The sequence below is a fragment of the Perca flavescens genome, chromosome 12 (genome assembly GCF_004354835.1).
Source record: "Perca flavescens isolate YP-PL-M2 chromosome 12, PFLA_1.0, whole genome shotgun sequence".
NCBI lineage: Eukaryota > Metazoa > Chordata > Actinopteri > Perciformes > Percidae > Perca > Perca flavescens.
Genome location: NC_041342.1, coordinates 25,157,956 through 25,175,843, shown reverse-complemented (window position 1 = coordinate 25,175,843; position 17,888 = coordinate 25,157,956). Strand labels below are relative to the sequence as shown.

Below are 17,888 nucleotides of genomic sequence, written 5' to 3'. Positions count from 1 at the left end.
TTAAATATATGAAAGTAGTAATATTTTGAAGGCACTGTGTTTTTAATTATTTTCTTTATACTTTTAGAGCACAGAATATGAACAACCAGGATTCTGCACTGATGACCTTATATATATATATATATATATATATATATATATATATATATATATATATATTTTTTTTTTTTTTTTTTCAATAGTTCAATATTATGCAATAAATGTTGTATTATGCTATGAATACAGCAGGTGGATCAATAAGGAGTACAACACAAAATAATGTCTTATCAGAAACTCGCACTTTGATCTACTGAATGGGTGCAATCAGAATAGACTGCAGCAGTGTTCATTCATGTCTTATTCAACCTAAACAAAGAAACCATTGTAAACAAAAAGAAAACAAAAAAGACAATAAGAACCCAAAAATCCACATTGGTTAAACCATTCCTAATAAGAACATTTACACGTGGCTTGTGGTGCTCAAAGCTCCAGAAAATACTGTACATTTGAAAAACTAATAAGCAATGTCTCTTCCCAGAAATCATGACCCGGTTACTTAAGACAATCCACAGAGCTGGTTGTGATCAGTTTCATATTGGGTTTTGCGTTTTCATGTGGACGGAGATTTTTCTAAACAGTTCATGCGTGGACGATATTTATTTTTTTAAAGCTATAGTGTGTAGTTTTTGTCGCCCCCATGAGGAATTCTAAGTAATGACAACAAAACTGTTGGCGCGTCGACATGATACAAGCCTTTCGTGAGTGCCAGTCTCCTACATACGGTGTCCTATGGCAGGGGTGAGCAATTAATTTCCCCAAGGGGCTACATGAGAAACAGGGGACTGTTGTGGAGGGCCGGACCAATAGGCTAAACTCAATTCTGCTCAATATTAATTTTATGTCAGGAGGCACGCTCTCAAACATCTCTTTTTTCTCTGGGCATATTAGCACAGCAGAGTCCACCAAACACTCTTTAATAAACTCCCCTTCAGAAAATGGCTTACTGTTTTTGCCGATTTTGTGGGCTATCACAAAGCTGGTCTTGACTGCTGCATCCCTGGATGCCTTGTTGCTTTTGCAGCTTAACTAGCAAAGCATGTCCATGCCCGCTCTGCATCAGTCAAGTTGTTGTATTTCTCTACGAGTTTAGTACTGTAGTGGCGATTCAAATTATAATCCTTTAACACAACGATCTGTTCTCCGCAAACTAAGCACATGGCTTTACCCTTGACTTCAGTAAAGAAATACTTCGAAGTCCATGTTTGGTTAAAAACTCGGCACTCTGTATCGACCTCTCTTTCTTTCCCATGAGCTGACATTTTTGAGGGATAACGGCTCAGTCACGTCCATGCTAACGGCTCGCCAACGCATCCATGGGTCCAACCATTGACATATATATAATGGACCAACAGAGCCCATTGCTCTGGACGGAGACCAGCGAAGGATATTAGAAGCACTTTTCCGGTGATCACTTGCTTTACTGCGCAGCCTCCAACTGACAGAGACAACGTAAATGTGACATGAGCAACGTGTCTGAAAGTTGGAAGTCTTCTGGTAGCTGTGCCAAGAGAAATCTCAATCATTCCCAATCTCACAGAGACGGAGAGCGTAGGTATATGTAAGGAGATAACATAGGCACAGGCTAATTACTGAATACTAACATGCTAGTTAACATTAGTAATTAAACTTATACAGCTAACATAAGTCGAAACTGCCTGCGAGCTTCTCCTGTACTGTACGGTAATTCCTCTACTATGCAACAGTAAGTCACTTGGTTATGACACAATCGTTAGCCTATTTTTACAAAAACGTCTGCTACGGAGCCATAACATGAGGTACAAGATAATGGAGCCTTTTATACATTGTCATGTTTCTTTAGAAATTAACAATGGACAAATAGAGTCTTTAAATGCTTCAAATGTAAAGTTATTTGCTGTCAAAGTGACGTCAAAATGAATGGCAGTCAATGGGATGCTAACGGCGGGTGATCACTTATTAGCATCAAAATGGCGCCATAGGAGCTACGCATTCCAGACGCTCGCTTACCCCCTTGGGTCCAACACATTGCAGTTCTTCTTCTACTTCTTTTTAGTTGCAACTTGCAACCAGAGAAGAAGAAGCTGCATACGTTCACAAAAAAAAGAAAAGAATGCCCAGTTGTTCCGGGCACAATTTTTTTTCTTCCTTTCGGTTTTCGTTAGTTAAAGTTTTGTTTTTTTTACTCAGTAACGGATGGGATTTGTAATGTAGCGAAATACAATACTTCACTCAAAATGTAATCAAGTATATTTTAAAATACCAATATTTAAAAACTACTTGAAAAATACAAAATACACAACAACACTACTCAATACAACGTGAGTAAATGTATTCCGTTACTTTCCACCTCTGGCTAATAGTCTTAATTAGCTTTGTATCAACTCATTTGGCAATGACGTTCATTAATATCAAAAAGTTATGCACTAAAGCTTGAAGTAATGAAGAAAAACCCTGTTTTTTAAAATACTGTGGCCTAGTTTGATCTCGAGTGAATCTTTGACTCGGAAAAAAGAAGAAATTACATTTTTCTTTGCAGATTGTCAATAGCCAATTGTATGGAGTCAGCCCAACAATATACAATAGTGTCATTTGCAGGGTAGAAAAAGGACCGTTCCAATATTGTACTGGAGGATAAGTAGGATTCAAAGGTTTTGTGAAGAACCAACACCACCTAGTTTTATGCATGAAAATTCTTTGCCTTGGAAACATAGTCGTATATTGAGAAAATAATCCCAGTTTATGGTTTATTTATGTGCTTTTTCAGAAGCCTTCAACAGTATCTCATGGTCTTCAATTTGTTCAGTTGTCATGGAGATGTATCTGTTGTGAGCTAATAGTAGTTAAGATTTCATCCATAACACTTTTAAGACTTTTCCACTGAGCACACTCCATCCACTGATGAACACTGGGAAGTAAATAGATCTTGGATTGGGACTGCTTTCTACAACTATTTCGTTCCGCATCAAGAATGAATGCCTAACTTTAAACCAAGATGAATAAGAAGCATTGAGAAGACATTATGTAAATATTCACAGTGAACTTGGGGATATCTTCCACAGTGTACTATGACTGCTATTCACAAATGAAAACATTACAATAACTTTACTTGAAGAAAGGCCAGGAATAATCATAGGTTCAACATTAGGGCTTGTGTTTGTTATATGGCACATTTTTTTTACGATACACTGCAATATTGGAAATTTATAGATGTGAAATGCATGTGTTTCCACGTTTGTTTCTTTTTTCTTTGAGTTGTTTTGCGTATTGTTTCCTCAGGTGTCAGCGTAGAAATTGCTGAAACTATGAGGCAATATTTGCATTTAATATTGGTACTGTATGCAAGAGGTGAGAGATATAAGGTCGAAAAAAAGAGAATATTGGGTAGTGGTGGATGCCATTATTGCTGCTTTTGTTTATATGATATTTATTGGTAAATATAATCTGTGGTCCGATGGAAAATCCATAAAAAAAAGACTTTAGAATAACACTGTGCATGTTTTTCATCATGTGGATTTTTAAATAATGTCAATATTCCCCATGTATTTTAGCATTCCAGACAAGTTATCCTCTTAAATAACCAGAGTGGTTTTCAGAGTGGTTAGAGTAAAGAAGTTGTTCTTTGGTACAATTCCAGCCGATGCCCCCATCGCTATTTCAATTTATCCCTAAGAGAATTCAGCTGTGGAGTACATACACACAACCATAAATTATTCAGCTACAGTAAACATGGAAAAACATGTCTGAATAAATGACAACATGGAAACAAGGGTATGAAATTTCACATCAGCCCAACAGCAACATGATGGCCCTACTACAAAGCAATGTGATGCTGTAATGACCAAAGTGCTGCCATCTTAATTTCCCTATGGATTACCATAGGAGTAAAAAGCCATCTACCATGCCTATCCTCAAGCTTTGTAACAGGAAGTTGATAATTTGAGATGTGATTTGATACTCAACACCGTTGTTTACGCTCAGATAATAAGCCAACCATGTATTCCACACAGCGCTACCCTAATTAAGAGCTTAATCAGGCAAGGAGTTGAGATGGTAATAGCAACTCCCCTTTAGCACAATTTTACATCCGTCTGCCTTGTTAACTATCAGTTTTAAGGGAGCCTTAGAAAACTAAGATGTCTCTGTTCACAATCTGACCATCTGTTCTAATTAAAAAACAGGCCCACTGAGAAGTATGTAGTCCAGTGAGTATTAATGCACATACAGCAAAAAAATATATAGTTCCATTGATATTTCTGGAATAAAGACTCAAAAGATCTTTGAATATTTTAGTTTGCCGACCGTGTGTCTAAATTATTTTTCACCATGAAATGTTCAAATAGCCCTGCTACCTTTAAAAAGTTAATTTGATATGCATGAAAATAAATATTGCACCAAGGAATGATGAGCTAAAACATCAAAAAAACATGCGGCTGTCCAAATAAACATTTGGAGCACGGTGTATTCCATTTGAAAATGAGACCCAAAGGAAACTGTGGTTTGAGCGTTATGTTTGCCAATGAAGTGCCTGGAAATATCCCACATTTTCCACTTATCATTTAACCAAACAACAACTACAATCTGTACGGTAGCCTACTTTCCCTCTGCTATACTGCCTCCTCCGGGCATAAGAAATCCCCTGACAGCGTTCAAAACTGTACACATAACAAACCCACTTAGTTCCTGGAATCGTGTTTTGGATAGGGAGAAATTCTAGGGCGCAAAAGAAAAGTCCACAAAGCAGGGCCCTTGTTTCCCCTCTTGTTAAAGCTATAATGTACAGCCGACACCTGGTTTGTACGCTCCAGTGTAATCCTCTCCCTCTGGTAAATGCCACAAGGCATAAGCAGTGTTGACCTTGGGAGACACGGAGACCGGATTTGAGGGTGTCTTTTTAAAAGCTTGGGTGTGTAATTGAGTAGAGCAGCGGGGTGGCTCGCTTTGATGGTGTTCGCGCAAGCACAAGGGAGCGTGGTGCGTGAGGGAACAGAAAAAAAGGCAAGCAGAGGATCAGGGATACACACAGACACACAAAGACCACACACAAAACTGCACGAGTAGGCTAACATCAATGCTTTCAATTAAGCACATGCAAGCATGGAGTCATCAGCATCAGAAGTTGAGGCAACAGACAGGAGGTTTTAGTGGTTCCTCGTCACCCAGATAAATCAAAACAAGCCCAGTATTTCTCCAAGAAGCCCTCCGGTCCTCAGAGCATCCCAATCCAAAACACCAGCTTTGATGGGAGTTCAACTCGACCAACAAACCTCCCCCCCTAGGAAATCATTAGTTCAATTTTGGCCTTAGAGCCAGTGGTCTATTGGACTAAACCCTCATCGCAGGCCTATCTAGCTCCTAGACAGCTTTAAATCTAACATGCTGGTTTCATTTTACAGCTTTTCTTTGTTAAAGTTATACGTAGATGTGAACAAGATATGAACTCCAATTTACATAATTAGCAGTGTCTTTACAAGCTGTAGGACGAGAAAGTTTTAGTCGCTGAGCATTGATTTGGTCAGTGACAATGACACATTTACCTAGCTGATTAACATTAATTCTGAGTTGGCCAAACAACTAGAATAAATTCTCGGGCTACAATCAAAACAATCAATGCTGATTGCTGCAATTTGCAGCAAAATCCAACACCACACGGAACACATACTGTAGACCTTATACACATAGTTTTCAGTGTGACTTACACTTTCCGAGTCATTATCATTATCTACATTGCCTATAAATGGTAATAAATTCACTTAAAAATTATATTTTTTTAAAGGCTACTTAGAACTACAGAACTTGGCTGAGAATCATCACATTTTTAAGTTTTCTTCAGTATGAACGTAATCTAGTGATAGCTATCAATGCAGTGCAGTCTTTGGTGCAGTGCAAACAGGAACTGATAATATCTACTTTGGCATACTTTAGATGATGCTAGTTTGAGGGCTGCCTCACAGTGTCAAACAAATCCCTGATCTAGGTGATGGCCTCATGTCAGTTTTGGACAGGTAGCTAGCAGCTAGCTTTGCAGTTCTCAGGTGTAAATGACAGAGTTGTGTGACACTCATGTTAAACTTTAAAGCAACAAATATCATTATGCTAAGCTGACCATCTCCTGGGACTCTGGGATTCAGAGATGTGAAGAGGTCTGATTAGTCTAGTCTATATCCACGACATTTTACTTCCAGGATTGCAGAAATTTTGCCGGATTTCACTCTTTAAAGGCCAGATGTCAGTAAGCGGTACCTTCCGCTTTCTTTGTGTTGGAATTTTAAAATTCAATCTGAGTTTTTGAGTTTTCTGTTGCACGAGTCACGACTAAAACAACTTTTGAATGTACACTTGTTCCACCAAAACAAGTTCCTTCCCAAAGGCTATTTTGCAGCCTAGCACCGCCCAAGACGATTGTGATTGGTTTAAAGAAATGCCAATAAACCAGAGCACGTTTTTCTTACATCCCGGAATGCTGTGTGGACTAGCCAGACCCTCATCCTCAGCGCTGTGGAGGAAGGTCTGGCAAAGTGAGACTAGTTTGGTCAGACAGTGACGCTAACGTCAACGTTAGCTTAAGCAGCTAAAACGCAGACCTGTCAACAGTATCATTAGGGGTCGTAAGTCAGATGTCATAGATTTGTCGGACATCACTTAGATTAGTTAGTTTTATTGTCATATTGTCATTGTCATACAACAATGTACTGTACAGATAACACTATGTTAACAATGAATACAACACCACATTTAAATATCATGATTAGATTTGAATATTATCAAGTGATTTCAAGTATATATGGGCTAAATTAGTTGAATTTCCAATAGAAAACTATTCTCTAATTCTGGAAGGATGTCAACAAAAAGCAACAGCATTATCTTATCTGATTCTAAAATAATTAACCATATTAAAATTGCGTACTGTTGCTCAGAAAATTTGACATTTTCCTCAAATTGTCTCAAAACTATGACTTTTCCCTGAAAGAAGTGATATACAGTATCTCTTTTTATCTGGATTTCAGTAAGACTTTAATGGAAAAGTTATCTTTCCCATCAGCCCCTCTAAAAAATCCAAATGAAATGTAATTGTACAATAGCAATATATTCCAGTGTCAACTCTTTTAACTTTAATTGGAATAAGGTCAGCAATTATCTTGGGAAAGACAGAGGCTTAGATGAGAAATGGCAGAAAGGATGACATGAAATAAGGGGTGACAAGAACACTGGCCATAAAGGCCGTTTTTGTTCCTCTATTCATTCAATAACAGGAGGACTTACTGGCCCGTCCTTTTGAACGTAATAAAGGACACACAACCAATTTTAGAGCTATAACAAAAAAAAAAGAATTGATTATTTTCTGCCTCTAACACACATCGGTAAACTCCATCCAACAACAAAGGCGAAAAAACACAGAGACGCCAGAGCAGAGCTGCATGGGGACCAGTTCACCAGCCTCCTTCTGGATAACTAAAAGAATGATTTACAATATAATGTCCAACTAGGACAATAATGTCTAATAATTCAACTTGATTATAATATCTTCATGGCGACCAGTGGCCATTATGTAAATGACTCATTTGGTTCAAATCTTGTTTACACTAATGCAACAGTAGACTAGGCCACACGATAATTCAATTTAATTTATCAATAATATAAGTCACGCAGCTACACAGCTAGACCTTTTCCATCTTTCCTCTACTTTCCGCACTATATAACTTCATGATCACAAACAGTTAAATTAAGTAAAATACTATCAAAGAGTTATTTAGAAAAGCCAATTAGGTTGGCCTAAATTGTGGTGCTGTCAGAATATTTCCTAATATGTGAAAGTACAGCAGGAGTTGGATATAGTAGCTGATCTATCATAGCAGAGGCGAGTGAAACCCATGAGTGAATGTTTGATGAGGCACTTTGCAGTCCTGCAGGAGTCTCCTCTGCCTGACTGCTGCTGTGAAAATCCTGAATGGACCTGCAGGTCATAAAGGTCTGAGGAGTCTTCTGCTTTTTGGTGCAAAAGAAACACTGCGTTTATGCTGTTATGCAGCCTAGTGTTTGTTTTCTCACAGCGTTTTCCACATAATGAGTCTAAGAAAGTTAAAACAAAGTCATTAAAAGTCATTTCTGTTGCTATGACTCGGGTAAAAAAAACAAACACAATGAAGTATTCGCAAACAGTGACTCCAGCATGGTGAGTGTATGTATGTGTGGTTGGGGTTGGGGTGGGAGGTAAAACATGCAATTACTGTACATATGTGCGTGTACAGAAAATGCAGCCTAAGATACAGTATGTTTTTCTATTATCTTGTGCTGCTTGTCTATTCCTGGTTCTAGGCATTCATTCCCTGTGGGTGTCTGTGTGAGCTGCTGAGTAACTCACTCTGAGTGAAGCGTGGAGGGTTGTCGTTGACATCAGTGAGCTTGACAGTGACGGTGGTGGTCCCAGATAATCCGCCCAGGTGGCCCCCCATGTCCTTGGCTTGAAGCAAAACCAGGTACTGGTCCTGGGTCTCCCTGTCCATGTCGGGTACAGCCGTACGCAGAATACCTAGGGAACAAACACACACAAACATTAGCATCAAGGGTGGCCATGTAGCATTTCAAGCAAAGGAAAATAAGGTTTTTATTGTGGTGAAACGACACCAAATGACCGTAATATATCTGTGAGGGACTAAAAGGGTTTTTTGATCAATATTTATAACTCAATGATTACCAGGCACTGAACCTTATGGCTTTCAAATTACACCCTCTGGCCTGTGCTCTGTTTTGGAAGAAAAGCTGCACATTGGGAATCTTATCCAACTCTACTCACTATTTTAACTACAGATGTTTCATACCCATGAACAATATCTGATAAATGAATGAGAATAAATAATAATCTTCACAGAGTCTTGTTTTTTCCCCCCCGACAGTCGCGGCTATAGACGGCGGTTGCAGCTAATCCAGTTAATACGGCAATAGCTTCACTTAATTGAGCCAATCAAATCGATTGTTTACCGTGCATAGACAGTTCTCTAAAGAGAACAACAGCGCGATAGAGATGTGGGAGAGATGACAGTATGGAGCATGAAGCAACTGCCTGCTGCTTTCTGGCTACAGACTGACTGAGACAGTTTCCCCTGGTCTAACCAAAGTAGCACTACACACCTTGACAATGTTTGGATCGACTTACAGATGCGAGTCAGCTTTCTTCTTTCCTCTATGAACATAAATTAAAACCAAGTACCTCCCAGACTTGCCAAAAAGAACCTACACATGTGCATGAGATAAAGAAAGGGAAAGAATTTTTTTAATATATTTTATTTAGAAGATTCTGTCTTTTATTTTTAATTTTTATTTTATTTAATTGTATACTTTTTATTGTTCCCAGTGTGGAAATTACTTGTTTTTTTACTTACTTTACTTTACTTAAGTTTATTGTGCTAGGACTTTATGGTAAAGATAGCTATTTGTTTATACAAGTTTAATGTGTTGCTGATTTTATTTGAAAGACATGGTGGCAGGCTATAGGATGCAATTTACACATTATAAAATTTTAATTGCTGGGAGGAAATTTTAGTAACTGGACCTTTGAATTTAACTGAATACCCCTGCTCTACAGGAGAGTGGTATCACATCTTTTGTATCATGATATCTTATCTCTTCACCAAGCATCTGTAGGTATAACTTCATAATAGGCCTACAAGCTGTAACTAATGACCATATTAATGTTTATTAAATAATTAACCCTATTAATACTTTGTGGAACATGCCATTTGTAATAATTACTTTTGGTCCAGCATGCTTTTGGTCCAGCATGCTTGCTTTCTCTGTCAATCTAGCTCCTTAACTCATCAGCAAAGTAATGCACACCTTCTTTACAATTCTAGACTTGATGGATTAGTGCAATGCAATGTGAAAAGCCTTTATTAATGACTAACACGTGTAACTGCAAACCTGATGGCTGATTGTACTGTGACAAACCTCAGACCTTTTTCAGAGGCAACTGGATTAACTGTGTTCGAGTACAGATCATCCTCACCCAGAAAAACAACCGTATGGGTTGATTATGCAAGCAGCTCTTGACGACCCACAGTTAGGTTTCTTGTTAGGCGGTGACCTCTCGTAGGAAGTGAGGTGATGAAAGTAAAGGTTGGGGTGGTGGGTGGGTCAAACAAACACAGAACTTTCCCTCAGGATACCGGGGTTCTTCATCCAATGTGAAACCAAACGTCAGCTGTCATTTTGAAAGTAACCAAGATGCAATGACATTTGTGACGTCACATTATGTCACATCCTCATTTTAGTAGTTTTACGTGACTAATTTTAAGCCAATGCCTGATGTTTTACTAATCCTAACTATTTTGTTGCCTAAATTTAGTTTCCATAATTCCATTTTACAACATTTACTGCGTGTTTAAAACTGTAGTGACCGTCACATGATTACGGTCGTCTTTGGAAATCGACCTATAATATCATTAAGGTATGAGGATATGTTGTCCAGTAGTAAAACAGCCAATCCAGCTGCCTTTAACTGGACACCCGATGAGATTGTGGACTGAGAATCTTAATAGACACCGTGACCTTTTATTAATGACTTTTTAACATTTATAACTGCAGATCTGATTGCTTATTATGAACTGAGAAAGTCATGACCCTTCATCAAAGGCTTCATCAAGACTGCTGTTATACATGTTTGTAAGTCATTAATAAAAGGTCATGGGTTTCATTGCTTTTCAATAAGCCATTTAACCTGCAGTTGTGAGTTAATAAGTTAATACGTTGTTATTTCATGGAGGTTGGTCCAGATGCTCTGCAGCTCTTCTATAAAGGGTAACTGGTAAAATAATTCATTGGAGGGGTCTGGCTGATAATGAAAGAGAGTCAAAGACAGAGTAAGTTATGGGGCAGCCAGATGGATGTTCTTACAACCGGGCAACCCACAAGTTGTTCTTATGGCTAATTATTATAAAGCAGGGCCAGTAAATTAGGTTGATATATTAGCTGATAATGGCTTATTGCAGATATATCAGCATCAAGAAAGTGTAGTGCAGAAATGAATTTGAAGGAATTTTCCCACTGAGTCAACCAAGATATGTATTGAGTTTACCTCAGAGTTTCCAGTTCTTTAACAAAACGTATTTAAAATATCACACATATCATTTTAGAATATTTTAAAGTATCAAATAGTAATGCTGTATCAGCCACAGAAATCTAGTTTCAGTTGGGCTATAATTACTGATTTATAAAGCAGTAATAAATAATTTAGTAGCTAACTAGTAACCCTTTCATAAAGTATGCCTTATTAGAAAGTGGTGCTCACTTATATTAGGTACTGTAGCATACTCATCCTCATTGTATTAATAGGACTGTAATGTATGTACTTAGTTCATGTAAACATTGATCATTATCAATGGTAATAAAGTCCAGTTGTTGCTGTGTAAAAACCCATAGCTTCAGTTATAGTAATTGAAAGCTTTCAGTCTAATTGACAGATGTAATTCTCCTTAGACTTCTTGGGCTTTTGAAGCCCTTTCAAAACCTATTGGACAAAGCACCTTGTCATTAGGCAAAAGACATGACTGCTTTACCTGACAATCTGACAGCTTTTCGGACTTTTTGGAGACACCCAATTTCCATTTGACAGCGACAATCTTTTACTTAATGTCCCGTTAAAGGCACACAGCAACACACACACACACACACACACACACAAACACACACATATATATAAACACAGATATGTGAGGAAGCTCATATGGGAAAGATAGATCACCCTATACCAACAGCCAGACATGCTGACGGAGCGTAAAATCTCGTTCTGTATCTCACATTCTTTAACAGCACAACAAGACACATCACTTACACACATTCGACATCGATCACCTCCTCTGTGTAAATGACCTCATTTTGCTACATATGATTGGATGTTGCACATCAAGTGCTGGCTGCTCTCGCACCAACATCAGCCACAACACCGGCCTGGATGACTTGGCAGCTCAAGGTGAATCACATTCACGGCAGGCTGTTTGGAATTCTAACGAACGAGCAGGTATATGTCTAGGTTTCTGAGCGGAATTCATAAGCAAACAAACTGAATATATGAGCAAATGTGCTCACGTCTGAGTGTACGGTTTTTGAAAAAGACCTTTGGTGATGTAGCCAACGGGGAACGGTGTGATTGAGAAAAGGAGATATAGAGCGGAGAGAAGAGAGAAGAGAGCGAACACGTTCCGAATACTAACGCTCGTCTAATAGCACAGTGTCACAGCTAATACACACACTGGGTGGAATTAGGTTTATATTCCCTAATTAACATTTCAAAAAGTGCTGCAGCTCTGTTTCGCTTCTTGCAGAGGTCCTCACATGTCAAAGCAATCAATTACTAAACATTGACATTCAATGAGCAAAACACAAGTAGAAGCCACCTGTGACCCTTGTGGGCCTAATAAACGCTCACATGCAGGCACATACTCCCACATGCACAAAAAAAAACAACTTCAGCAGCCTCATCGTGAGCTATATGCGAAGTGTTTATATGTGCGCTGTCAATCAAAGCAGCATCTAAAGCATCAGACAGTTAGAGCTCCATTTCTGAGTCAACCCAGCAATGATTTCCCCCCCAAGGCACATTGCTAAAAAAAAAAATAATCATAATAAAATTAAATAAATAAATAAAACACCCTCCACTGAACAAAAAACGTTTTTGCCCTTGGGTGACGTGCTAGACACGAAAGCGTATAAAAAATACACACAGCAGACAGGTCCTTTGTGCCCCCTGTAATCTGTCCTGTGCAATAGTTCACAAACCTCTGCTGACATCTCTCTTTGAACACATGTCTTTTTGTTTTTGCTTTATCCAGAAATAATAACATTAGGCTGTTGTTTTGTGTTCAGGCCCTGGCAGCATGAATACATTTCTGCCTCATAGTGGAGCAAACCGGGGAGGGGGGAGATACGTGTGTGTGTGTGTGTGTGTGTGTGTGTGTGTGTGTGTGTGTGTGTGTGCATTTCAGAACAGGGTGTTTGAGACGAAGGGTAAAGTTGAAATGGAAATGATGGATGACTAAGTGTGACAAGAGAAGAACGGATGCACAAGGGGGAAAAGTGTTAGTTTGAATGTGTGGTTGTGTGTGTGTGTAGGTGTGTGTGTTATCATGTCCGTCCATCCTCACATGCTCATCTGTGTGTGTGTGTGTGTGTGTGTGTGTTTGAGACTCAGGCCTGAATTTACTTGTTTGCTCCTACAGTATGTGTGTTTGCAGTGCAACATCTAGAGTATATTTGCTTTTCTGCAGGGTGTGTGTATTTGCTTCCTGACATCTGCGCATCTTACTTTCTTATCTTATTTCTCCGCCCATGTGTGTTATGTTATGTTGGGAACACATACACACATGGGCACACACTCACAGATATATAAACACACTCACCTGTCTGGGGATCGACAGAGAAGTACTGTTGGCCCTGCACCAGTGTGTACACTAGCTTGGCGCTGTTCCCATAAGTCGGGTCATCAGCATCTGTCGCTGTCACCTGGATTATAGACGTGCCTGCAGGGAGGAGAGACAAGGAGAGGTGGTGGGGGGGGGTGGCAATGAGGTAGGAAAAGGAGAGAAAGGAAGCAAGGAGGAAAAGGAGGGGAGAGAAAAGGGAGGAAAGGGAATAAGAAAAAAAGGAGAAAGAGTCAAACAAGGCAGAGCTGGAGCTAAATGGGCAGACTGCACTTTCAGAGCAAAAGAAACATTTTTATCAAGACAACCTCCACTCTCCTCTCTCACTCCTTCTTTTTCAATCTCTTTCTGACGGCAGTGTGACAAATACTTTATTCGGCCCCCCTGCACGCACCCTCTCCCTCTTTTACCCCTCCTCGATTCCCTCTGACTCACTTCATTTCTCTTCATCTCCGTCTCCAATTCCCTTTAGCTCTCTCTCAATCGGACCGTCTGTCTCTCCAACAGCCTCCCTCTCACTCCCTTAAATCTTCTTGCTACGGCTCATGGAGTGTCAATTTGGCAGGGACATTGTGGAAATTGTGAGCAAAAAAATGGAAATATACTAAATACAGTAAACACATTTCATATGTAGTTTATTCATATATGTCTATATTTATACAAGTGCAGGGAGACAACTTTGCCCGGTGGGACTCGAGCCAGACAAGATAGGAGGAAGAAGGGGATTTGTGGGAGCAGCTGCTACTTTATTTCTGATCATAGCCATGACAGTATCACTACAGGGAAGATAGAGGAAGGTGGGTGATGTGTAGGGAAGGTGGGTAGTGGCGCGTGAGATCCTCTGGTTGATGATCCACTACAGGTTGTTGAGAATCAGATGGGTTATTGTATTGACAGATGGCAGATGTAAGATCGGCAAAGATTGTTCTTTCGGTGTATTTTATCGGCAGTATTTTTACTTTTGAAAGTACATTTGCTGGTAAATCGTGTGCACTTATACTTGAGTAAGATGTTGAATGTAGGACTTTTATATAATGGAGTACTCTTCTAGTTACTGTAAAAAAAGCCAGTTCATTAATCATCCAAACCCCTTCATTTGCAGGTGAAACCAACGCGAACACTACTAGAGTATAATGCTCGTCATGAACATCAAACCTTGATTTGCTGTTTATTAATATACAATACATTCTGTATATAATTAGTATTAAGTACAGTTAAACAGAGAGTAGGCACATTTTTCTTTACCTGTGTTTTCAGATGTTTGGTGATTATTTTTAATACATGCTCACTTTTGATTTCATTCTCCATTTCTAGCCAGCTAGAAAAAAAAACTATTACAGCACTATCTGCACTTTCTGTTTTTATTTCAAAGCACTCCATCAACGAATCAGCTTCGCTCACAGACTGACACAGACTACAAAGTGTCTGCTTATGAATCCCTTTATGTTTTCGGCTTTTTTTTCTATTACAGATAATAGAAAAAAGTAGATGCAGGGGGGCATACGCACGTAGGTAGACAGAAATGTTTCTTTTGACAGGAGTAAAAACTAATCAGACTTAGGGATCAAACAGACTAGCTCTGAGGTTGATGCAACAAGTGCAAATTGGAAGCAAACCTACATAATTGGTATGCAGCCTGCCAGCCATGCTATACAGCCAGTTACACTCCGCAAGGATCAAATGTTCACACTGCCATGCTTCCATCCGGAACGCATGTTCTTACCATCAGACATCTGTCCTCTAGGGAAAAAGGAATAAGAGTCGCTCCCTAGTTTGTGTATATATATATATATATATATATATATATATATATATATATATATGTATAAAACATTTGTACTCAAGGTTAAACTTTAAATGTGAGTAATTTTCCCAGAATGCAGATACACATCTGGCAAGGTGTTTATACCCAGTCGAGTGAAACCAACACAAAACACTTTGCAGACACAAATTTTAGAACTGGCTCAGTTCCAGCGCACCTTGCGTCAGTGTCTCATTGGCGTAGATGAGACACCCACTCCCCCCACCCCCTCTCTCTCTCCCCCCACCCTCGCCTTTAAATGTCTCATGTAACGAGTCTTTGATAGGATCCTCACAGCAGCGCTATCTCCCCAGTCACGCGTTCTGCAAAGCACCTTGGTAAATATTGAATCGTCAAGTAAATATTGAATCCATGATTGACTGAACAACTCAATCTGAAGACTGAGCTGCTATGAAGAGCAGATGCTTATAAGGCAGCTGATAGGATTACTAAATAGTGCTCGTCTCCATTGCCCCCTCTCCATGAGCATGCTGCTGGCAGGGTCATTATTCTAATGTGAATTAAACAATTAAACTTAATCAGTTTTGGGGTGAATTATTTAAAATAATACCCTCTTTTCTGGCAAATTCAAAAGTTTTCCAGAAAGCAATTTTCCATGCTTTTAAAGGGGCAGGATGCTCCACAAAGTAGAAACCATTTTCAAGAAGCAGAGCGGAGTTTAAATGGAGATTAGAGTACTTTTTGTACATACAAACTGTTTCCTACAGGCACTCTGCAGTCATGCTCTGAATTACAATCTCAGACAGTTATTGTGACTCCAACATCTCACTGCAATGAGTGCAAAAGTCCCCCCATCTCTGCCCTTATCTTTTTTTCATTCCAAATCCAAGCGCTTCTGTCACACTGTACATGGTCTTTCTTCAGCCACAGAAATATTATCAGGTCACTGTGGCTGTGACATGCATTCTGTCACAGCTTAAGTAAAACAATGAAATGAAAATAATTTCTTTCAAAGTTGATCATTTTGGGGTGTGACTATTATCTTATACACAGACACTGTCATACATCAATGCCAATAGGAAACAGGGCAGTGTTTAAACAGGAATTTCTAAACAGTACCCTTAGATTTTCATGTTGAACAACTGAGTTAAGGTGTTTGCAACAGAAACCCATTTTTCTTATTTTACCATGACTGTCATGGTGACTGACTGTTCATTTCAAAGAATCCACCCAATTCTGCAACAGTAAAAGCATTTCAGACTGTATTACCTCACAAACTAAGAGCTCTATTTTACTGAAACTGGCTGCGAACACAAGTTCAAGTTTCAAGTGCAGTAGGTGTGACCAACTCATTCTTGGTTGTATGTGTAACGAGGCTAGAAATGTATGGATACATGATTGGTAGACGGAATGCATTATTCACAGGTGGAATCAGGGTAGGTTTTTGGCCAATCACGACGCTAGCTCCTTATCCCATTTAAAAGCGGCTGACAGTTTCCTAATGAGCCGAGAGGAAACTGCTCTCCTCTGGAAAGAGCAGATCCCAAAGCAGCAACGCGGTAAACACGACTCGACTATGAATAGACAGCAGAATCCCTAATATACTGATTATGTCTTCTTTTTATGTAGTACAATACAAGCTGTTTCAGTGTGTAGTTTTTATGCTCAAATGATTAAATATATTGTATTCAGTAAGTTGTATTGTGTACTTTACATTTACATGCACACAATCAAGCCACAACTGCGAGATAAAAACAAAAGTCTGTTTAAGTCATTTACATGAATACATAACCTGGGAGCTCCCCATATAATAATATTAATAATAACCCAAACTGTTCGGCCTGAGTATAATTACAAGCACCACATCTCTTAAATTAGAAACTGCAGATGGAGCGTATGCACTGTATCATTCCTGCTGCTGTGTGATGTCTACAGGTATTTAATCAACAAAAGGGAAAATACCTCATACATCCTGCAAACGGCTGTGGTGACAGTATTATTAAAAATCACCCATTAATCCAAACCATTACAGAATCTGCCTGCCTGCATTGCATTTAAATTGTGTTCCAATTTGCATTTGATTTCTGGGTTTTTGGAAAGGGTCTGCGTGTGCACATTCGCCAACTCCAGCCATGAAATTCTCTCTGTCTGGTCTGAGCAGGCGGAAACTGAGATGCAATTTCATGCCAAAAAAGTAATAAAATTGAACAGCACCGCCTGACCTGCCTGCTCCTAACAAAAGTGCATTTACTTTATGGTGTAAGATGTATAATTGACATGTGCTTTCAAGATACGTTCAACTTTATGTTTTGTAAAAGTTGGTTTAACGCCATATATCTCTGGCAATTCTTTTTCAGGAATAACCCCTTGAGATGTAGCATCTTGTTTTCGAGGGGTTCCTTAGCGACATAAATATACAGTACAATCACAATTAGACACAACAGTGAACAAAACAACAACAGCAACAAACAAACAAAGACAGAAAAAAAGTATCATAATCAGCCAAACAGGCAATCATATTCGAGTTCTAGGCAGAGCAAGAATGAAATTGGATATTAGTAATAATATTGGAAGTGGTGGCTACAGTGTTATCATGGTGTTGTAGAGTTGGTACTGTAATAAGAATACAGCATTTTTAAAGGAGTGGGGAGATAAAATGGATCAAATGTTTAAAGGTAGATTAATCCAATCTGAGGGGG

At 39.0% G+C, this 17,888-nt stretch overlaps 1 protein-coding gene across 1 annotated transcript in view; it reads right to left on the bottom strand.

The window, feature by feature from the left end:
• Positions 1–17,888, bottom strand: part of cdh24b (cadherin 24, type 2b) — a 150,692-nt gene that overhangs the window by 47,279 nt on the left and 85,525 nt on the right. Inside the window, exons 4-5 of the mRNA XM_028594338.1 lie at positions 13,407–13,526; positions 8,378–8,545 (exon numbers count right to left, since the gene is read on the bottom strand). Of these exons, the coding sequence (XP_028450139.1) occupies positions 8,378–8,545; positions 13,407–13,526 (288 nt within the window). The remainder of the gene's footprint in view (positions 1–8,377; positions 8,546–13,406; positions 13,527–17,888) is intronic.